The sequence below is a fragment of the Tasmannia lanceolata genome, unplaced genomic scaffold (genome assembly GCF_043159265.1).
Source record: "Tasmannia lanceolata isolate RefF3 unplaced genomic scaffold, GAP_Taslan_0.1 ptg000019l, whole genome shotgun sequence".
NCBI lineage: Eukaryota > Viridiplantae > Streptophyta > Magnoliopsida > Canellales > Winteraceae > Tasmannia > Tasmannia lanceolata.
In genome coordinates this window covers 20,443,438-20,467,065 of record NW_027518696.1, presented here as the reverse complement: position 1 = coordinate 20,467,065, position 23,628 = coordinate 20,443,438, and the positions used below count along the sequence as shown (strand labels likewise).

The 23,628-nt window shown below is 39.0% G+C and overlaps 1 protein-coding gene across 3 annotated transcripts in view; it reads right to left on the bottom strand.

Moving 5' to 3' along the window:
- LOC143853386 (crossover junction endonuclease MUS81-like) overlaps positions 1-20,049 on the bottom strand; it is a 56,144-nt gene extending 36,095 nt beyond the window's left edge. For 2 of the 3 annotated variants that reach the window (XM_077363138.1, XM_077363139.1), the window contains exons 1-10: positions 19,749-20,049; positions 19,438-19,526; positions 14,242-14,320; positions 14,010-14,096; positions 13,798-13,923; positions 11,958-12,123; positions 6,705-6,912; positions 6,458-6,570; positions 6,164-6,321; positions 272-329 (exon numbers count right to left, since the gene is read on the bottom strand). In XM_077363138.1, the coding sequence (XP_077219253.1) occupies positions 272-329; positions 6,164-6,321; positions 6,458-6,570; positions 6,705-6,912; positions 11,958-12,123; positions 13,798-13,923; positions 14,010-14,096; positions 14,242-14,320; positions 19,438-19,526; positions 19,749-19,939 (1,275 nt within the window). In that variant the 5' untranslated portion in view covers positions 19,940-20,049. Of the gene's footprint in view, positions 1-271; positions 330-6,163; positions 6,322-6,457; positions 6,571-6,704; positions 6,913-11,957; positions 12,124-13,797; positions 13,924-14,009; positions 14,097-14,241; positions 14,321-14,420; positions 14,458-19,437; positions 19,527-19,748 lie in introns of those variants that run through there. The other variant, XM_077363140.1, reaches the window with a different exon arrangement.
- Positions 20,050-23,628: the final 3,579 nt, after the last annotated feature.

The following is a 23,628-nucleotide window of genomic DNA, read 5'->3' as shown; positions in this document are numbered from 1 at the left end:
TCAAAAGGGGCGGATATATCACTTCCCTTTATTTTTTTCTTGTTCTTGAATAATGTATTGAGTTTTTTTTTCGAAGGATAACTTGTACATCCATTCAGTTGAATTGACTTGCCAAACCTTTATATGATTTCTAATTTGAGGGCATTTGCTAAATAGTGGTTCCAGATGATAACTAGTGAACTAACCAAGAAAGCAAGACCAAAACTCAACCTCATAGGGACAATAAATGATTCTTGGGGAGAATTATTGACAAACTTCTCAAAAAACTGACCTCTACTTCAATTTTGAACTGGGTGCATATACTATCAATAACTTTTCTAGAGCGTGACCTGCAAAACACAAGGCAAAGTTCATCAAAGTCACATGTTCACTTGCATAGGTCGTTAAGATTAGGATGTCAAGACTATCTTTGTTATATAAAAGCAGAAGACTTAAAGAAGCTAGAGAAGACAAGCCTGTAAGAGAGGAAGTTCCCATGTGAGAATATGCATTTATAAGAGCAGGAAGATGAACCAAACAGAGAAAGGCATGAGATAAAATCAACCCGTCAAACCTATAATTTATAAGGAAATTAATAAAATTACGCCATCAACCCGTCAAAACCTATTATTTACCTAGGAAATTAATAAAATTACACCAATTACACCTAAATAACTTACTTACAAAGGGTAAAAATGAAAAGAGCCAAGATAACAAAGAGTCAAAGACAAAAGCACAAAGAAGACCAAAGTTTCACGAGGAAGGTGCAGATGTGTCTACCAATAGCTGGTGCTTGAATCATCATCCCAATCTCTTGTCAGAAAATGTGATCTACCGATGGCTTTCATGAACATGTTACCCATTTGCAATTAAAACCAACTTTTAAAAACATCAAGTCAACGATTTACTCACATAGACAACTAGATTTTAGCCCTACCTTGCCAATAAAAAACTTCTTTGACTCGTCAGAGTCAATGGAAAGTTCTCATGCAATCATTGACTCGTCTGAGTCAACTCAGCTTTACGTTAGGACCAGTTCTTATCAAATTTACCTTATGGTCATTTCTTGTCCATGTTCGAGTTTTAAACATAGATTTAAGACCACATAAGAGACAAAGATCTTCTGACACAATTGCAAGTAGAGAAGATAATTCAAAGCCTAAAAATACAGCAAGATATACAAATGTTCTACCCAAAAGGGTGTGTTTGGATTGCCAGGATCAAGAATTGGAATCGACATGAGATGCCATTCCTATTCCAATTAACCATGTAAACAGAATCTTAATTCCAAATCTCATGTTTGGATGCATCAGCAGCAATGACATGAAATGGGAATTGGATTGGTGGGTTTGATGTTGCTGATTTTCTTCCCTGCAACAGATGGTGATGGCTATGGCTCCGAGTCGTCTGACGATAGATGGTGAGAGAATAAAGAACAATAAAAACACCTCATGGACATCGAATTTTAGTCATTTTGAAGTCGGGATTTCTAAAAGAAAGAAAATTTCAAAACCCACACAGATGCACTTGATCAAATCCCATAAATCCCTAGATCCTAAAAAGGCAACTCAACACAGAAAATCTCTATGCCATTTAGAGAGCAGAAGATTCCAGATGGGGTTTGATGAGCCGCACAGCTTATGATAGAGGATGCTATGGCTGCCTCCGATTGATAGAGCCGCTAGCATTTCATTCGTTTCACTCCGTACTAATCTCATCTTAGAGAGAGGTGGAGAGAGACCTTGCAAGTGTTGGATTTGGGTGAGCCATGTTTGGGTGTGAGAGCCGAGGAAGAGATAGATAAGGGAAAGGTTAGATTTGGGCGACTGACAGAGAAATGGATAGTAGTTGTGTTAATAATGTGGGGGTTTTCACAATTTCTAGAAAGGCTATTGGCTACCTACCTTAGCCGGTGTCAACAAGACAAAGAGGGTGTCCCAACTAATAAAAAGGGTCAAATACATCAGCACATTATATTTATATTAATTCCATGCGAAATGTGGCGAGTGTATTATGTATTGTTAACTTGCCAACTTCTCCAAAAGCTTAAGCTGCTGGAGAAAGGCATTGTTTATCTTTTATACTTTAACACTCCCCCACACGTGTGGCCCATTTGGCAAACAAGTGACACATGTGGTCCCACTTTGGGCCGACCATCACATGTGGATTTTTGCTATCTGGGAGGTTTGAACTCGAGACCTTTGGCTCTGATACCATGTTAACTTGTCAACTTCTCCAAAAGCTTAAGCTGTTGGAGAAAGGCGTTATTTATCTTTTATACTTTAACATGTATAAATATTTATATTAATTACATGTGAAATTTGGTATATAGACAAGTGTGACAATGCATGTCACTAGGTGTTCAATGTTTATAAACAATAATGGATGGTTGTCTTGCTTATGTGATCGTTCCTAAGTGTGCGTATTTGCGTTTACTCTAGCATTTCCTGAATTTTCATCTTCAAATTTTATCGTTTGCATGAGTTTCGATATGCTTACGTGATTTTACAGGATTTCTACCGAAACCAAAAACATTTGCGTCTCCATGGAGGCTGAAACCAAAACCTTGGTCATATAGAGTGGGAGAAGACGGAACTCCCCTTGCAACAATGCTTGGGATTTCCTTCTTCAATCCCTATTGATCAGCCAATCATGGATCAGATCTGGGCATGAATCTGGATCTACAACGTGCGTCAATGCTCTGATACTCTGTGAATCAATAGTGTTGGGGATTCCACGCAAAAGCAAGTTCCCACATCAGAAAAGTGACGAGATGTGGATGGGCTTAAAAGGACTTGGGCACCCTCCCTTTAATGGCTACCTTTTAGGGGTGAGTTCTACCCAGGTCCCAACAGCTAGAAGAAGAAAATACAAGAAAAAAGAGAGGAGAGAGAGAGAGATCGTAAGATGGAGATAGAGAGAAAAGGTGAGCATTACCCTGGAGAACCTCCCTTTTCTTAACTCAACTAAACCTAAATGAGAAAGAAATTACAAAGATAACCTTGACAAGGGAAAATATGACAAATATACATAGAAATAAAAACAAGTGAAAATATGACAAATATGCATAAAATAACTAATCTCCAACAGATATGATGTTGCATATCTTTCAAAGGAAGTAGCCCTAAAGGCAACTTCATAGGTATGTATCCTTGAATTCCTCAAGGATTGGTTGCACCTCTTCTGACATATTTTCCTATACCGTTAACTCCTTACCCACCAAAGCATATACGCCTCTAGTTTCCTTTGTCGCCTCTATAATCTTAGCCGTAAAGAGAAGCTTGCTTAGGTTTAGGTGTAATCTCTTGTTTTGATTGTGCCAAAATTATTTTGTTATTGTCGTTCTTGAAGGCATAGGTGTTCTTGCAACCATCACACATCACCCTACAATCATGCTGCTATGGCCTATCCAATAAAACATGACACACATCTATAGTCACCACATCACACCATATCCGATCAAAATACCTATTACATATAGAAAGTTTTTACTAAGATACGTTTAGTAACAGACACCTAATTTCTCTTTTGCAATGACAAGAACTTGGATGGCTGTGGATGCTTTTCTAGTGTCAAGTTCAGCTTGGTCACAACCTCTTGAGAAATCATGTTCTGAAAGCTACAACAGTCAATGGTGAGCTTGGACACGCATCCACCCATCGTGCAAAACCCAAGTCAACTCAACAAAGCCTTTGTTCCAAACTAGTTGGGGATCCACCATCGTGCAAGTTGTATGAAAAATAATTTGACGCGACCAATATTTCTTACCATCGTACTTGGGGGCTATAGGACTTTCTCACATTACAAGAGATATCCCCTCATGATCATGTAATACAGCCTCACCATAATCATCATATTCAGGTTCAGCGCCCAGGTTGGATTCAACCTCTTCAGCAATCTCTTTCAAAAATTGACTCCATTCTCTTCCATTTTGATTTTGGCAATAGGCAGATCTGTTTTTTCCGTTTGCAGGTGTTCTATTGCTGACCCTTTGCTGCCTAGCTAAAGCCACACAAGTATTAGCTATTGCCCCCTGATTTTGTCCACTTCTATTCATCGGCCTGAATCTCATCTCCTAAGTATATCCAGCTCTATTTCCAATCCTACTTTGCTATTTTTCTGCCACCAATTCCCACTGTAATCCTTTGCGTGTACTCGTTGCGGTGTGTAAATTCAACACATTTTGTAGGGACTGCCCAAGGCCTCCAATATAGTGTCTATGTCTTGCTTCTCTTTGCCGACGAAAAGTCATTCCAGGAAATCAGCTGATCGAATTCCTATGTATAATCACTATCAGACCTGCTGCCTTGCTTCGGGTTTTGCATTCATTGATACATTAGCTTGTGAGTAATTAAAAGTAAGGAAATTTTTCCGCAGCTTCTTCTTCCCATCCTAAATTTTTGAATTTAACCTTCATTGTCTGAAAACAGTCAGCTGATCTCACCATGCTGAAGCATGGCCTCACAGTTTCAAGGCCGGTTCTTCCTCTGACTCTATCATCACAATCATCACAATCATCACAAGGAGTTTCTAGTTGTCCGATGCATGGTTATGACCAATAACGACATGTTTCGGTTTTTGTCGTGACTGACATACATACCAAAATCGATGTTGAAAACCATGAATTTGGAGGGGACCATGCATAAATGCAACTAACTACACTGATGGAAAAAGTTAAATATACAGATAATTCAAGGAAATATGACTACTACAATGTAATGAGAATAATTTTACAACCATTTGCCCCTATACATTATAACAATACCCTAAACACTGTAACTCTTATAGAAAATATCCAATTCTCTTATGATCCCATACACATGAACAGTAACTTGATAAAATAAATTTGCATATAAGGAAACAAAAGTGGGTCATTCTTCCAATTAAAATCATTATTAAATTACAGCACGTAGGAAGAGGGAATCACAAACCAGTACACTAGTGGAACTCCTCTAACACGGCATAACAAATATGTCATAGCATAAAGCAGGGAATAAACATTTGAAAAAACCATTTTTCTAATTCTCAAAGAATGTTACCCCAAAATAATCAAAGGTTGTGTCATGAAAATGTCCTAAGAATTCTGCCACCTAGAGTAAGATCATGGTTTTACAAAGAACCATAAGCAAAGAAAAAGAAAAACTTGGTTTCCCTGCTTTTTTTCCAAAATATGCACCTTAAGCACCAATCAGTAAAAATTCAATTTATGACCTTATTTTATCAGAAACCCAGTAGTAGAAAGTCTACCCAAGTATTTCTCTCTGCTTGCAATTTCTCGAAATTCCCTTCGACTAAACGACTCAAAATGCATACATGCTGGAAGCCTATTTTTCCATTGTTTCTTATCTATTTGATTTGTTTAGTTCTGCTCCACCTTAATGTGAAGCCATAAACACATGCTGGGTTTTGTATACGTCCTCAAATTCAATGGGGCACACAATGCCTTTTAAAAGAGGTGATTGGACAACCCACAAGCAAACCCCTCTATCCAAGCCATGGATGTCACGTGCGTTCACAAGTGGATCGCTGAAAAGGAGTTCAAACATTTTCGATTAGAGGATTCCAAATTTGTTAACAAAATGTATCAAGTGAAAATTCACATTACTTACATATTGATCCCTACACCAAGGTTTTAAATTTCGGCTTTGGTTTTTAGTTTCGGTTGGCACGGAAACGGAAACATTTGGGCTTCGGTGGAAATCTTGTAAAATCACAGAAACGTAAGGAAACATATGCAAATGATGAATTTTACGATAAACCTTTGGGAAATGCTAGAACAAACGTGCAGAAAAATAACAGACACCCAAAATTAGCCAACAACTTTGACAATTGGACTTCACAAAAAAGAAAAAGAAAAAAAACCCAGAGTTGCATTAAGCATCCATGAATCAATATATATTTTCATTACCAGACAATGAAAAACACATGGCAATAAATAACAATAAAAGGGTGGGGAATAAATAAAAAGAATGGGAACTGAGTTGCACACAAACACACTGCGATCACCATTAATTGAAATTCCAATGCAAGCTCATGGAAAAGCCCAATAAGAAGGCGGGCATAAATAGCAATAAAAGGGAAGAATTAATTAGAAAAATGTAATCTGAATTGCAAACAAACCCACGTAGATCACCATTAATTGAAATTTTAACGCAAGCTAATAGCAAAGCCGATAAGAAGATACCCGCGACTATTCTTCGCAAATTGCTCCCGGTCATCCAATATCAAGATGACATCATAGGCATCTTCAAATTTCTCCCCAGGCCCACGAGGTGGCATCGCTAAACAATTGATGACGCCTTCCGGACGATCGGCACCCAGTGACTTGCGCACGGGAAAATCCTAAAAAGTAGGACAGAAAATGAGCATAACAATAATGAACATGTACAACATGTTGCTATCAGTATTAGTCAATTCTTATCCCTTATAATGCTAAAAAGAACCATAGATTTGTCCTATCTATCCAATGCAAACATACAGATGATGTGCAAGCCCTCAATCTACAAGAGCCCAACGTTGATTCAGCAGAACATGGAAGATATAGACCACGTTGTGAACCACCAGAAGTAAGCTCTGCCATATCATCCTCTTCTGTAATCAAATATGCCACACATTATTTGTGAGGTTTCAGAAAAAAAGTCGGCAGATTTAAAATATTCTATTGCTAGTAACATCTTGTATGGATCATGTTAGCTGCTTTCATTACAAGTGTCAAGAAAAGGTACCGATATCAATGGGGGTGAAGGAGTTCGATATCCCAGAACGATGTCCATGAAATTGCATGGTATTTGACTGCGATGAATCAGCTGGATCTTTTTGGAGATGAGCAGAAATGTCAAACGAAACGGAACAAGACTCCTTATTCTGGGAACCTTCGAAAACTTTCACAAAAGGAAGATGAATTTGTTCCTCGAAATGCCCCATACCTGTAAACTAGAGAAAGTAAAAGACAAGTCAGAGGGAAAAACCCAAACAAGTTGCTAAACGCAATCCTACAGTGACCAAAAAGACCAAATAAACTTCAACCTGCAAATGTTTCCATTATAATAATTCCATTTCTCTGTATACTACGCTAAAAAGGCATTTGTGTCATGTCTATTAGTGTTTGACTATTTTGAATGTTCACACATATTGCCTATACAAACCTTGCGCACTCACCAAAATCTCATGAAAAAACACTTCATTGAAGAAATTTGTGTATCTGCTTCGAGGAGTTATCTATCTATCTAATTCACTAAAAAAATAATATGATGGTGTCTTTTTTGTTGGTAAGTTGAAACCATTGAGCAATAAAAATTATATAAGAAAGAACATACATAGAGAATATGGTGATATAAAGAGGGAGAATTACATGGATGTTGTGGTGATCGGCTTTGACTATCTGAGTCACCAATAGTTCGACCCATTGCCTCCAGTCTTAGCACGATCAGATGATCCTAAGCCATGATTAACACCTGATTAAAAAAAGAGTCATTTTAGGATTTGTGAAAAAACAAAAAAATAAGCGGAGTCTTTCTTATCAAGGCGTTGATCAATGGCATAAGATCATTGAATCATGATGAGACAGCCTTTTTATCAAAAAGAATTCTGGTATCAGTATCGTCATTATTATTACTAGTATATGTATATGGTGCTTCTAACCTACAGTACGTGCTGCGTTAATGTCCCCTCTTTGAAGTCGGGTAAGATATGGGCTATGGTAGTGGGGTGTCCCCGTTGCGACTCTTAGGAATGGTTCTCTCTTGGTTATGCATTCGAGAGAGAGGGCTGTTCCCTTCTTCTTCATCCACCCAAGCATTGGAGACAAGGCTGACCCTTCCAATTTCAGCCCCTTAGTTTTCTTTTCCACCTATTGTTGTTTCTTGGGGATATTTGAAGGAGAAATCTTAGGGTTTTGAATTCATGCAAGGGTTCTTATGATTTATGTGTTCCAACCCTTGTTCTCTTTTCTACCTATTGTTTTTTCTTTGGCAAATTTGAAAGAGAAATCTTAGGGTTTTGAATGCATGCAAGGGCTCTTATGATTTATGTGTTCCAATTTTGGCCCCTTAGTTCTCTTTTCTGCCCAGTGTTGTTTCTTAAGGATATTATTATTTTATTTTATTTTGAAAATATGTTTCTTAAGAAAATACGAAGGAGATATCTTAGTATTTTGAATGCACGCAGGGTTTTTATGATTTATGTGTTCCAATTTCCGCCCCTTTGTTCTCTTTTCCACCTACTATTGTTTCGTGGGGCAATTTGAAAGAGAAATATTTGGGTTTTGAATGCCTGCAAGGGTTCTTAAGAATTATGTGTTCCAATTTCAGCCCCTTCGTTCTCTTTTAATCGACGAAACCAAAGCAGGAGAGAATGCTAAGTTAGAGTTATGGAGAACTACTTTGGAATCCAAAGGTTTTAGAGTGAGTAGGACTAAGACAGAGTATATGGAGTGCAACTTTAGTAATGTAAGGAGGCGGGACGAGGATGTAGTAAATATGACTGGACAGGAGGTACCTAAGAGGGATATCTTTCGCTATCTTAGCTCAATTCTACATAAGGAAGGAGGGATTGAAGAGGATGTTAACCATAGAATAAGAGCAAGTTGGTTGAAGTAGAAGCTTGCCTCAGGAGTTCTGTGCGACCGTAAAATCCCTACAAAATTGAAGGGAAAGTTTTAGAAGACAGTTGTGAGGCCAGTCATGTTGTACGGCTCAGAATGTTGGGACACCAAGAAGCAACATGTGCATAAGATGAGTGTAGCGGAGATGCGAATGCTTAGATGGATGTGCGGCCACACAAGGTTAGATAGAATTAAAAGTGAAAACATTCATAAAAAGGTGGTGGTGGTGTGGGGGGGGGGGGAGGGGGGGCATCAATTGAGGAGAAGATGAGAGAGCACCGCTTAAGATGGTTTGGACATATCCAACGTAGGCCTTTTGATGCTCCGGTGAGAAGAGGCGACTCGTGCCAAAATGATGGAGTAAAAAGAGGTAGGGGCAGACCGAAAACAACTTGGATAGAAACATTGAGGAAAGACTAGATAGCTAGGAACCAAGGTTTTAAATTTCGGTTTCGGAATGCGTTTAGGTCCTCACCGAAACCGAAATTTCCGAAATTTCGGCGAAATTGATCGAAATTAAATAAGTAAAATTTTATCCGGTAACAAATTTCGACAAAATTCCCGAAATTTCAGTAATTTCAGCTGAAATTTCGGGATAATATTAAATAATAAATAAAAGGCTGATTTTTTTGGAGATATTCCTTAAATTTCGGGGGAAACGAAATTCCGATCGAAATTTCGTAACGTTTCGACTTTACCCAATTTCAGTTTCGGTCTGACCGAAACCCGAAATTTCGGTTGAAATTTAAAACCTTGCTAGGAACATAACAAAGAATATGACCTTGGATAGGATAGAATGGAAGAAAATGATCCACGTAGAAGAACCCAACTAGAGCCGGGTAGATTAATTTCACCTTCTTCATGAAATTTTTCTAAAGGATTCATTTAGCCGACCCCAACTAGTTTGGGACAAAGGCTTTGTTGAGTTGAGTTGAGTTTGTTCTCTTTTACATCTGTTGTTTGTTTCTAAGAGATATTTGAAGGAGAAAAATTACGGGCCGTTTGGATACGCGGATTTTAGAATCCAGGTTTTAGTTTGAAAACAGTGTAAAAGAGTGTCATGATCAAGCTGCTGGTATGCTGTCCTAGCAGCGTTTCTTGAATTTTAAGTGAGAAAATCAGGTTTTAAAAATCTCTCCTGCATCCTAAGATTTCTAAAACCTGAAAATATGGGAGGATCTGCTACTCTCTTGCTGTCGGAAAGAAGGACGAGAAGTCAAAAACGACGGCTGGTCCGCTTCTTCTATTGTCTCTTAGCTACAATTTTGAAGAAATCCCGGATTCTAAAATCCGCATATCCAAACGGCCCCTTAGTGTTTTGAATGAATGCAAGGGTTCTTATGATTTATGTGTTCCAATTTCAGCCCCTTTGTTCTCTTTTACACCCGTTGTTGTTTCTTAGGGAAATTTGAAGGAGAAAACCTAGTGTTCTGAATGCATGCAAGGGCTTTTATGATTTATGTGTTCCAATTTCAGCGATTTTGTTCTCCTTTCTGCCTAATGTTGTTTCTTGGGAAAGTTTGCCCTGAAACTGGATATATAGAGCAAAAAAATAGAGAAAGTCAAAAGGTCTATAATCAAGAAAAAAATGACATTGAACAAATGCCTTATCTAGAACAGTTCAAACACAAGTAAAAGAAACCAAGAAACACTCTTTTGATATAAGGGTAGTCTTCTCAACTGATGCAAACAATTTTGTTTCTCTTAATGTCATTGCATTCAGTTTGCCTTCTTCCACCCTATCCACCCTCAAAGAGAGATTGCTTTGTTTTTATAGTGAAACAAATCTAGGACACCAAGCACTGCAATCATCGCACAAACTAAAACAATCTTTACAAGACAATTCTTTTGTTGCATGGTAAGCAAATTTGCAGTTCATGCGAACCAAAGTAGAGGTAGCATCAATGGAAGGGATGTGACTAATACCCCAAGAACAATTTCTAAGACTCCCTGCACTTGAATCCAGTCCAAGATTTCCAGTCCAAGATTGCTAGAGCGGGAAGCGAAAGCGGGAAGTTGGAAGCTGGAAGCGGGAAAAGGAGGCTCCTGGGATGGTGGGAAGCGGGAAGAGTTGGGGAAGCAGCGGGGAAGCGCGAAGGGGGGCGATGGAGAAGCGTGTTTCCCATATTTGTGATTCCCATAAAATTAAAATGATGGGAAGCGACGGGGAAGCGTGTTCCCATTTTGGGGAAGCGTGTTTCCCCGACTCAGAAACATGATTCCCACTTTTTGGGGAAGCGTCACTATTCACGATTCGAAATTGCGTATTGGGGAATCGTGATTCCCACTTTTGCCATACGATTCCTGCTTCCTTGATCCAGTCCCAAGATATCCCCTCACAACCCCTTTTGTTGAAGGTAAATGTGGTTGGACCTCATTGATCTCAGAAAACTTACTTACATTGACAAACCAGGATAAAAAAACAAAAGAGGCAAGGGCGATGTACGGCATCACTCCAGATCAGGCATTGCTCTATGTCAAAAGCTTCCGCAATGAGACAATATACAACGGAAGCAATGTGATGCAGGTGCATCTCACTAGATCCCAAACATCAACGATCAAGATCGTCAGAACCTTGATCGGGTTGCCCGGGGCCCTCAGATCAACAATCAAGCGATCTCTATCATCAATCAATCACAAGATTATCGTAGGAGTTCCATCTGAAGGTCGATCATCAAAAGACCAAGTGATTCAAACGTCGTACAGATCAACGACCCACGTTGATCATAGTGCTTAAGAGTATTTGATTTATTAGAGTTTCTTTTTTATTTCTTTTGTTGAAAATTTTTAAATTTCCTATTGTCCATTAAAAGTCCTAGTCTTAGTAGGAGTGTTTTGCTTTTGCGTTTTAGTTTCAGAAGAATTAGGAAGTTTGGGTTAGACTAGGATTGGTCATCAAAAGTTTATAAATAAACTTAATGCGGTGATAAATTCACCCCCTCCCAAGAGAAATTCACCTCTTTTTACCGGGATGTGAAGCTACAACCGGTACAGACGATACATCTCTCCCTCTCACTTTCTCTCTCTCTCTCTCCCACAAACCGTATACATCCTCACTACTTTTTCACTCTCCCTCATTCTCTCTCATCTCACAAACCGTACACACCCCTTACAACTTTCTCTCTCTCAACACAACTCTTTGGTGGGGCCCACCAATTGAATGTTTTAGATCTTTGAACAGGTGGGCCCTACTTTATTTGTCATTTTAGAAAAAATGACAAAAGAAGCAGGTGCAAGTGGTCGAAATATTAGTTCCCATTATATATGTGCGTGTGCAATTGTTCATATACATTCATAGACACAGTAAAAAAGAGAACATGCTACATCAAAAAGCATTACATCAATACATACTAAATGACTGTGAGAAAGATGTTACCCTCTCGACTATGTCAGTAGGAGTAGCAATTGGTTTTGATGCATTTCGAGGCACTACACAACTTGGGGATGTATCCTGTGTTGTCAAATGATCTACAGAATCAACTAAACCAGACCTCAAGAGGGATTCACGAGCAACTTCTTGCCCTTCTTGAGTTAGCATATACCTGCCAAAACAAAGTAATAAAATCACTATGTACATATATCAAAACCTTGTTCGGGATTATATAAATATATTCGAAGGCATTACAAGTGGATGGGATATGGTATTAAATAATTACGAGTGAAGCAAGTAAAATAGTGGATGGATTAGATAGGAATTTCAAGGCACCTTTCGTGAATTAAATATTTCTTGCCCTTTGTTTAGTCACTTTCTCCCTGTGTTTCTCCTTGTTTTTGGCTACCTCAGCCATTCTTTTTTCATTTCCATAAACTTGTCATTTACAATATAGAAGTAACAGCTAACTTCAGAATACCACTAGTTTAATGGAATCCAAAAAAGAAGTGAATGCATGTATATATGTTAAAATATATTCATTTTTCATCCAAAGCATATTACTGATATGCTGAGAAACACTACAATACTGATATGCAGACTCCTATAGAAGCCCCCATGCTTTTTGTTATTACTTTATTGAAAACGTGGTGTTAATATGGCCTATGGCCTCTACTCCACAAAATGCCCCGTGAAATGCTTGCATGAATCTCATCTCCATAAAGGCAATGCTTGAAGAAATTTACCACTATAGAAAATCATAACATGCTAGTTTGACAATAGCAACACACTCCCATGATAACCCATGTCTGTACAACAAGTTTCTCATACTACTAATGATGATCTTGTATATGCATGATCTTGGCATGGCATGTTAATCACATGAAAAAAAAAATGGAAAACATCCACCAGGAGTTGTATGTGAAGTAATCAACATAGCGTGATCAATCATTCAATTCACGGTTGATCTACAATGTGCTAGCCAGTCATGAAATCAATGGCAACATCTAGGCCACTGTCAACCATGCCCTCTTCAAGTCCTCTACTCTTCCATTGGATATAAGCATTAAATCTTATTCTAATAAAGTTAGGTCTGTTAGATTATTTCGCTACCACTAGTTATTGTCATTCATTCCTGTTGATTCTCTCGTTGCACGGAAGAACAAGAAACCACCGTATGGGAATCATGCCTAGCAAGGGCCAAACATAAAGCCATGCCCTTTAATTGGATGTAAAACTTTACATTCTCAAAGGGCCAAACATAAAGCCATGCCCTTTAATTGGATGTAAAACCTTACATTCTCAACTACGAGGCATATACCAATGTCAATGCAACCTCTAGAGAACATTACCAATGACCAATAGGAGAAAATCATGGCTTAAATATTTACCAAAACATATACCACAATAAACCACAAAGTGCACAAACTTCGCACCACAGCACAATGAACATAAAGATGTTATACTCGGATGAAGAAAATTCCATTTAATAAAGTATTGCTTTTTAAGAAAATTCAAGAACTCAGAATAAGTCAATAAGTCATGTGATATTTATATTCTTTTATATAGCGCTCCAAGGTAGGAAAATTGCATAGTGACACTGAGATGAGGTGAAAAAGTATGAATATCGGAATAAGTTCTACAAGGTCTCATGATGTTATAAAAGTGGGGCATAAACCATCAAGTAAACCAATATGAAGTTATGAACATTTCAATTTAAGCAGTACATACGCAACTACTGATTAAAAAAAAAGCATACGCAACTACGTGATAAAGTTAGCCACAACAAAAGGGACAAGCCAGTATCCAACAACATAATAAAATGTGTCTATAAACATTGTCGTACTTTGCCGGGCAGCTTGATTTCAAAATTAAACCTTTTGCTACCAATGTCTTCATGCAGCTCCATCCACTGTACCACTCCCTACCAGAACTCATGAACTGCCCAGGTATTCCTTTCCCCTTTTCTGGCCTGTTAAGATTAGATGTTAGCTTAGACACCATATCTCACCCCTCCTCTTCTAGGTGGCACTGCTCAGATAATATGAAATAACTTACGCAATTGGCACCCGTGCAAGCCCACTTGCTTCAGCTGCATCAATAAGCTCCTGTTTTCGCATAAAACTTGCCTCATTTGAAGTCCCCCTGAAAACTCACAATTTACAACTCATCTAGCACAGAAAGATGACATATAACAAAAGAAGATGAAACAAATGTATTTAACTGAAGGAATTTTCAACAAGAGTGAAAAAAAAAAGGAAAACAAAAAAAAAACAAATGTAGTGAATACCTATAAAGAGTAATCAATAGTGCATATGACACAGAATTCTTTTGAGGAACATAGCGTTTGGATCCTTTCTTCCCCTTCCCTGATAAATTAAAAAATATACAGATTCAGGAAAATAAAGAAAAGGAAAGAAGATGAAATTGACATAATTACAGCATTTTCCTTTGTCATGTGTTACGTACCTAGGGTAAAGACTGAATTGGCTGAAAGTCCTCAGTGCTGTTTGCATGTGAGGATGTAAATATATAAAGTAAATGTGACAAGTATTACAAGGATAAAGATTACAACATTTGAGATCTCGGATAGATGATATCTGTTACAAACAACTCATAAGGTTTCCTAGAAACTAGGTCATCCAAGTAGATGGCCAAAACACGTGGCTCAAGAGATAGCTCAAATGGAATCCCAGTGTCATATGGAACTTGGTGTAGTTAGGAAGTTGTTCTTATCCTTAACACTCCCCCGCAAGTGAAACGGTCGTGAACAGACCGTGAGCTTGGAACGCAATAAGTGAAATCAAGATGAGCTCAGGGGCTTCGTAAGAATATCTGCAATCTGATCCATGCTTGGAATAAAATGCACATCCAGTTCTTTGCGTCCGACCTTGTCATGTACAAAGTGATAATCAACTTCCACATGCTTAGTGCGAGGAAATGAAGCCATGTGACTTCAGCGGCTGCATTGGCCAGTCCTTTATACTCACTTTCAGTACTAGAGCGAGCTACTGTAGGCTGCTTCCGTGAACTCCATGAGATTAAATTTGGACCAAGGAAGACACAATAGCCACTAGTTTATTTGCAGTCATCTGGGCAACTGGCCCAATCAGCGTCAAAGAAGGCACTTATAGCCATAGAAGCGGAATGCCGTAGAAAGAGGCCAGAGGTGATCGTGGCCTTTAAGTACCTGAGGATTCATTTGACCGCAGACCAATGCTTCGTCGTAGGACGATGAAGGAATTGGCACACGTTGTTCACAGCAAACGAAATGTCTGGTCGAGTAAGTGATAAATATTGGAGAGCACCAACAGTACTACGATAATCAGCAGGATCCTTCAGTGGAGTGCCAGAGAATTTGGAGAGTACTGGTGAGGAAGCCATTGGTGTGATGCAAGGCTTTGCACCATCCATCTTTGTTCGAGAGAGAATGTCTGCAATGTATTTGCTCTGGGATAATAGAATGCCACCACAGACATCCTGGACCTCAATGCCAAGAAAGTACCGTGGTTTACCAAGGTTCTTGATAGAAAATTCACGACTAAGCCGAGTAAGAAGGCGATTGAGGGCTCCACTACTATTACCCGTAAGGATAATGTCATCAACATAAACCAGTAGAAGAATAATGATGTTGTTATGACGATACATAAAGAGGGACGAATCTGACCGTGAGCCATGAAAGCCTAAGCCAAATAAAAAATTATTGAGTCGTGTGTACCATGCACGGAGGGCTTGCTTAAGGCCATAAATAGCTTTTTGAAGGAGACACACATGCAAAGGTGCACGAGGATCAACAAAACCTGGGGTTTGGGACACATAAACTTCTTCTGAGTGCGTGCCATGTTGAAAGGCGTTGTGCACATCCAATTGTTGGAGCGGCCAACCAACGGAGAACGCAAGAGAGAAGATAATACGTATTGTAGTAGGCTTGACCACAGGGCTGAAAGTTTCACCATAGTCTAACCCAGCCTCTTGTGTAAAGCCCTTGGGCACAAGGCGGGGCTTAAACCTGTCAATAGTGCCATCAGCTCGTCTTTTAACCTTGTAAACCCATTTGGATCCAACAATGTTTTGGTGAGGGTGTGGTGGAACGAGGGTCCATGTGCCGTTCCGTAGCAGGGCATTGAATTCATCTGCCAGTGCAAAGCGCCACTCTGGAACTTTTGACGCTTGAGCGAAGCTGGTCGGTTCCTAGATAGAATTAGATTTTGCAAGCAGAGTCAAAGGGTAGCTAGTAGCTAGTAAGGCTTTGGACTTTCGTATCCCAGCTTTGGAGCTGGTGACCATAGGATGGAAGTTGGCACTAGTGGGTGGGTCGGTAGAAAGAATTGGGTCAGGACCCACCGCAAGATATAGGGGTGGATCAGTAGGAGAAGCAGGAGGAAGTGGCGTTCCTAAATTAGAAGGTACGCTCAAAGAGAGTGACTGCTGAGGAGGTAGTACCACAGGAGATCCGAGAGGCCATGGCGCCGATATCTGCACAGGAGGAGAGGGAGGAGGCCGAACAGGATTGGAAGGGGCAAGTGATGCAAAGGGAAAGTCACTTTCATCAAAGACAACATTGCGAGCAACATAAACACGACCTGATGGTATGTGGACACATCTATAACCATGATGATTAAGACTATAACCGAGGAAGACACATTTGACAGATCGAAAAAGTACTTTGTGTTGGTTATAGGGACGAAGGTAGGGATAGCAAGTACAACCAAAAACCTTTAAGAAGCGATAGTCCCGCGGGCACGAGAAAAGAATTTCTAGATGGCTACGAGTGGATGTAGGTAGCCGATTAATTAGATAAACTGTTGTGCGGAAAGCGTCATCCCAATAGTGTAGTGGGACAAATGAATGAGCAAGAAGTGTGAGGCCTATTTCAACTATGTGACAATGTTTACGCTCGGATGATCCATTTTCCTCGTGTGTATGTGGACAGGAAAAACGGTGTCCAATGCCGGATATACATAAAAATGAGGTGAGACGACGAAATTCGCCTCCACCACCAGTCTATAGAAATTTAATTTTGCAATTAAATATGTTTTCAACATGATATTTAAATTGAATGAATGGTGCATACACATCAGATTTTTTAATAACTGGATAAATCCAAGTAAACTTACTAAAATCATCAATGAAATGGACATAATAACGAAAGCCATTAATAGAGTCAACCGGGGCAGGGCCCCAAACATCAGAATAAATTAACTCGAGGGGAGAAGTAGATCGATGGCCCGTAGACCTTAAGAGAAGACGATGGCTTTTTCCGAGTTGGCAAGAGGTGCAGAGACTACGAACCATGCGGGAGGATGGGTGGCCAAAACATGGATGCCAGCAGGAAGCAGGAACCCGTTCGCCAACTAACGCACAACGATCCGCCACTTTATTAGACAACGAAACATGAACTGGAAGAGAGTAGAGTCCTCCACTAATCGGTGAGCGGAGCAGAACGATCCCCATTCGAAGGTCCTTAACCGAGCAATCCACAGGGGTAAATTCAATTGAAACGGCATTATCAGTACAAAAATGATGTACGGAAAGCAAATTACGAGTGATATGAGGAACATGCAAAATATTACGTAGGTGAAAATTATGAGAGGAAGAAGGAATAATGGGGGACCCAATATGGTGAATGTGCAAACCTTGGCCGTTACCCACTCGAATCTGATCACTAACCTAATACTCAGATACGGATTGCAAATGCGCAAGGTCCGGCATTAGATGATTTGTAGAACCCGAGTCAAGACACCACCCGAGATCAAAGTATGCCGGCTGACTTGCGTACATGGCAGAATACGGTGGATGGGCATAGTCACTAGAAGAAGTATTTGTATACTTGTAGCAAGTGATGGCGGCATGATCGAAGCGTCCACAAAGTTGGCAACGTACGGCCATGACTGTTGGGCGGTGGTAGCGGAGGAGGGGAACCTTGTCGAGGTTGAAACTGGTACTGAGTATTCTGACAACAAACATGACCGCCACCTCGACCATTGCGAGGGTTGGTATTCCGATTGTTGCGACGGTTTGGAGTAAAGGAGGATGGCAACTTGGAAGTTACGTTAGCCTTAGGAAGTGTAGCGCCTGCAATGGAGAGTGCTTGGAGTTCAAGGCGAACTTCATGGCCATATAGTAGGCCATTGAGATCATCCAGTGAAATATCGTCAGAACGATTCGTCACGGTGGTAACAAAGTTATCATATGCGGGTCCCAAACCGACCATAAGACAAGGTCGGTATCAGAAACGATGACCGCGGCCGATGCAAGGGCGTCGGCGAGTGTCTTTGCTTTCTGGAGGAAATCTGCAACAGAAAGATTTCCCTTCTTCAATGACTGCAACTGGAGACGAAGTTGCATCAACCAAGCCCGAGACGCAGAAGCAAACATCCTTTCTAAGGCTGTCCAAACGGCCATGGAGGATGTAAGATGACTACCTGAGCGAGAGGGGCTTCCGTCAGAGACAAAATGAGCCAGCTCAGTATGAGTTGATCAAGACAATGCCATGTCTTGAAGTCGGGGTTGAGAACGAGATGTGCATCTGGGGTTTCTCGTGGTAAATATGTTGGCAGGCACGGCGTTTTGCCGTTAATAAAACCAAGAAGGTCATGGGCTCGAAGGATTGGGATGAACTGCGAACGCCAAAGGGGGGTAGTTTGTGCGATCAAGCTTTAATGAGATCGCATGATTGACATGAGATAATGAAGGCAAGGCAGGAAGGGTGAGTGTGGATGCATCTTGGACGGCACGTGCAGGAGTTGAAGTGTTGGAGGGTGAAGAAGAAGAAGTGTTGGATGGGGAGGATGCCATGCCAAACAATGGAGAAGATGACTAGATCGAATGATTTGAAGTAACCTAAAAGTCAGATACCATGTAAAGACTGAATTGGCTGAATTCCTCAATGCTATTTGCATGTGAGGATGTAAATATATAAAGTAAATGTGATAAGTACAAGGATGAAGATTACAACAGTTGAGATCTCGGATAGATGATATCTGTTACAAACAACTCATAAGGTTTCCTAAAAGCTAGGTCATCCAAGTAGATGGCCAAAACACTTGGCTCTAGAGATGGCTCAAACAGAATCCCAGCGTCATATGGAAATTGATGTAGTTAGGAAGTTGTTCTTATCCTTAACACCTAGATGGGTCCCCACTTAGAGTAGAATAAATTAGTTTAGATTTGGAGGAATTTTCTATCTGGTTGTTTGGTATGGATAGGAGTCTTAGAGATAAGGGCTATCTAGATTGGCTTGGGAGAGAGGAAGTGGTAAAGTGGGTTTTCTATAAATAACATGTAAGTAGTCTTTTTCAAATGAATGAAGAAATTTATCTTGTAAATTGTGTCCTCGCACACAAAGGAGGACTAACCCTTCCCTCGAAGTGGATCAAGAGGCTGATCTTACCTCCAAGAAAGATCAATCACGTTACAAACTGATTTGGGTTCGTAACATCATGACGAGACTATACATATGAAATGAAAAAAGTAAGTGAAATACCCTTTTGCATTGGCACTTCGGATGTTGTAGTGTCCGGATCCTTGGGGAAGAACCCTTGCATAAGCCTCAGAGTCCATTTACCCACACCTCTAACAAAATTCAAACCAAATTACAACATAAAACAAAGAATATAAATCTCCAACAATGTAATGATATTTCAATCAAAATATACAAAAACAATAGGAAAAGAATATACAGACGTTTACACACTAACAAAGAATAGAAAACTCCAACAAAGAAATTATAATTCAAACAAACTGTAGATAAATAAAAAGAAAATAGTATACAAATGTTTTCAAAATAAAGCATACTTGACTTGAGAGAGTTCCTTTAGGGTTTTGATAGGATTTTTGGAGCTGCATACATTAGAATAAGCTCTGTAAATCGTCGAATCAACTTGGTCCGAAATTCCGTTCTTGTCGGCCATTTCTTGCCGCTTTTTCCAGATAAATGAGGCGAGATCTTCGTTTTCTGGACACTGGACAGGTCTCTGATTATCCATTGGCAAAAGGAATAAAAGATTCAAGGAGCAGAAATTTCTAGGGTTTAGTTTGATGAAGAAGCATTCTAGGGTTTTGTTTCGTTTCTTTTTAATAGCAAAATCGCGCGCCTTTTCTCATATCGGATTCTATGGTTTCGAAATTAAATGCTGGTTACTGTAGTCCTCGGACTACAAAAGTATGTAGTCCCCGTATACTAAAAATTAGGGCTGCAACTTGGGTCGGGCCCGAAAATAACATCTATCGGGTTTAGAAATCATGGGTCTTTGGGTAGGGTTGGGTTTTAAATTGGAAAATCCGACTCAATCTTAGGTAGGGCCGGGTTTAAAGAAATCCAAACCAAAACTCGAAATCTGACCGGACTCATATGAGTATAGTGTGACTTTCTTACATATTCTCTTGAATAACATAAAAATGTATTTTCCAATATATTGATACAATTGTTTTCATTGAAGTAATCATATCTGTTATGTGAAAATATAGTGACCTCCTTAAATTTATACACTTGATGACATGAATTTAGAGATATTTGGTGTGAAGATTTGTTTTTTTTCTAAAATATTTAAAATTAGTCACCATTTTATGCTAAAAAATGAAAACCTAACCCAACCCGAGAAACTATCCTGGGTAGGGCCGGGTTTACGAATCTCGGGTTTTCTTCTAATTTTTTTAGACCCAACCCGACCTGAGATAGTCCTCGGGTTTGAAAAACATGACCTGCCCGACCCGAGTTGCACCCCTACTAAAAATCGTATTTTTTATAGGAAAATCAAGAATGTTTAATGAATTGCACAAACTCAACTTGTCTTTTCTTTTTTAACTGGGTGCGGACAGCTTTTTGGGGAACAGTTAGAACCTTTCATATCAGTATATATAGTAAAAGACGAGATGAGTAAATGCAATTATAAAAACATGGTAGTGCCAATATCATTAGTGAAAAATCAAATATTTTCTTGTTTGGTTGTCTTTTACTATTCACATTATAATCCTGTCATTTGTAAAATTTTCAATCGTAAGCAATTTTTTAACTGTTTGACTTTCCTCTAAAACCTAAGTCATTTTGCTTGCGTCTGAAAAATTTACATTCCTCTAGCACTATAACGTGAATAGTAAGTGGGAACCAAACAATACTGAGAAAAAGAAAACATGTTATTTTACTTTGATTGTTTCAATATTTGATACAACCAAATGGACCCCGAAGGAAATGAAAGTAAAGAATTGGGAATCTACTTTTCTTTTCTTGTGCTTTTTATGTACAGCCAAGCAAACCCTTGTAGATTGGATAATAACATTGAAGGAAAGAAAATTGTATCACTTAGGCCATGTTTGGCAAACTTGAAAAAATTATGCCATGTAATATTTGTGGGGCTAGTTGTGAGAGATAGACTGGAGAGGGAGAAACTTGATTTTAGGAGCTTTCACGCTCCTAAAACCATGAAAAAAAAAAATCTGTCCTTTTCCCATTCTTATCCGCTCCTCTCACACAATTGGGCCCAAGAATATTTCGTGGAATAATTTTTCATGATTGCTAACATGGCCTTAAACACAAAAATATTCTGAAACTTCCAACTACGTACGCATTTTTTTTACTTACCAAAGGAGACTGGAGATTTGTCATACTAGGAAAAATATAGAACTACTCTTCGAAACCATTTTTTATTTTGAAAAAATAATGATACTAGAATTGAGCATGTAACTAACTCAATACCTAACAAACAACGTGTGACATGTGTACAACAAAAGTAATAACACTTTTTGGTGATTTTCCCTGATTAAGTTAAATCGGAGGATGTGGTTGCTCGTCTCTTGTGACAATAACTTATTTATTCTCTCCTTTTCATCATTTCCCTTTATTTTCTTTCTTACTTTTCTTTGTCTCTAGCTATACTCTCCCTTTTTCTCTTTTTCTATCTCCCTCTCTCCTGCTCGTTCCAATGCAGAAACCAATAAGCTTTTGATAATTTCCTTCTTACTCGCTTATTTGGATTCATTTCCGTCTTCTTTTGTCCTATTTTATTTATTTTTTCTTCTTATTCTTCCCTTGTTTTACATTTCTACGATTTTACTGTTTCTTCCTCTTGTTCTTATTCTTCTTGTTGTTTTTAAAATTTGTTTACCACATTGCATATTCAACAAATAAAAATGAATGGTTTGGATCATTGAACTATTTGGGCACGTACTTTTAAAAAAATGGCCAAGTACGAGTGCAGAAAAGAAAAGAAGAAATCCAAAACAATTCCTCAACTCAACTAAGCCTTTGTCCCAAACTAGTTGGGATCGGCCAAGGAATCATTTAGAAATTTTTCATGAAGAAGGTGAAAAAGTCTACCCAGCTCAAATTGACTAAGTTTAATCGTCTACAGGGATCATTTTTTTTCCATTCTCCCCTATCCAAGGTCATGTTATCTGTTACGTTCCTACCCATCAAGTCTTTCCTCAGCGTTTCTACCCAAGTGGTTTTCAGTCTGCCCCTACCTCTTTTTACTCTATCGACTTGTGTAATGACTGTGATTAACTTTTTCTTTCAAAACCCTAAGATTTAGGCTATTGGATCAGTAGATCTATCTTCGAGGGTGGGGATCAATGATCCATCGTTGATCAACCCTTGATCTTAGATCTTAATCACTCTTTTCCCTTTGATTTGCTTTGATCCATTGATCTTAGAATCTATGACTATTGAAAGTTATAACTAAATTCCCTAAATAAGAGAAGAATATAAGTCTCGTTGAAAAAATAATTTCCGCGGAAAAAATCACTTAAAACGTGAAAAAGCAAAAAAAATTTAAATTATGGGAAGAAACCCACGTTTTCCCTTGTATGGGAAAACATGCTGAAATACAGGTGTGACAATCCAAGAGGGGGTGAATTGGTCAATTAGAAATTTTAGGCTTAATTAAGGGAAATAAAAAATTAGGCTATTTAATTAAGCACTAATTAATCTAACCCTTGTTCAAATAGATTTATTAATAGAAGCTAAGGTTTCGACATTCTAATCATGCACATTTAGCTAACCCTTGTTCAAATAGATATCACAATGCGATTAGGGTTTATAACTTTTAACACACGTGCATTTACTAACCCTTATTCAATTAAAGCATAAATATAAGTAAGGTTAGAGATTACCAATCACCACACGTGCAAGAGAAGAAAAGGAAGAGAGAGAGAGACAATGCACACCACAATGAGAACACCAAGATTTATAGTGGTTAGGTCATGACTTGACCTACTCCACTCTTCCAAGTTTGGCTCCTTGGGTAATCACTATGGTGAGATTTCAGGCCTAATCTCGAAGCTCTTACAATAAGCTTTTTCATTCTCAAGGGCCAAAGCGAAGCCTGTCGCACGAAGCCTTCTTCACCTTTCTTGGGCTGAAGAGGAGACCCTCGTCTTCACCTTTGTTCACGGGCCGAAGAGAAGACCCTCTTCTTTACAATTCTTTCCGGGCCGAAGAGAAGACCCTCACATGAAGAACAAATAAAATGAAAATCACTCAATGCCTCTTAATAGGCGGATTACAACTTTGTAAGCTCACATTCACTCCAAGAAATAAACAAATAAAAGCTCTATGGAGTGCTTCTTGATAACATGTAGAAATGGAAGATCAAAGAGATTTTTAGCTTTTAAAATAAAATGTTTAAGCTCAAAGAGAAATGGGATTTGATCTTTCTCAAATGTTCAAAAGCTTGTGGAG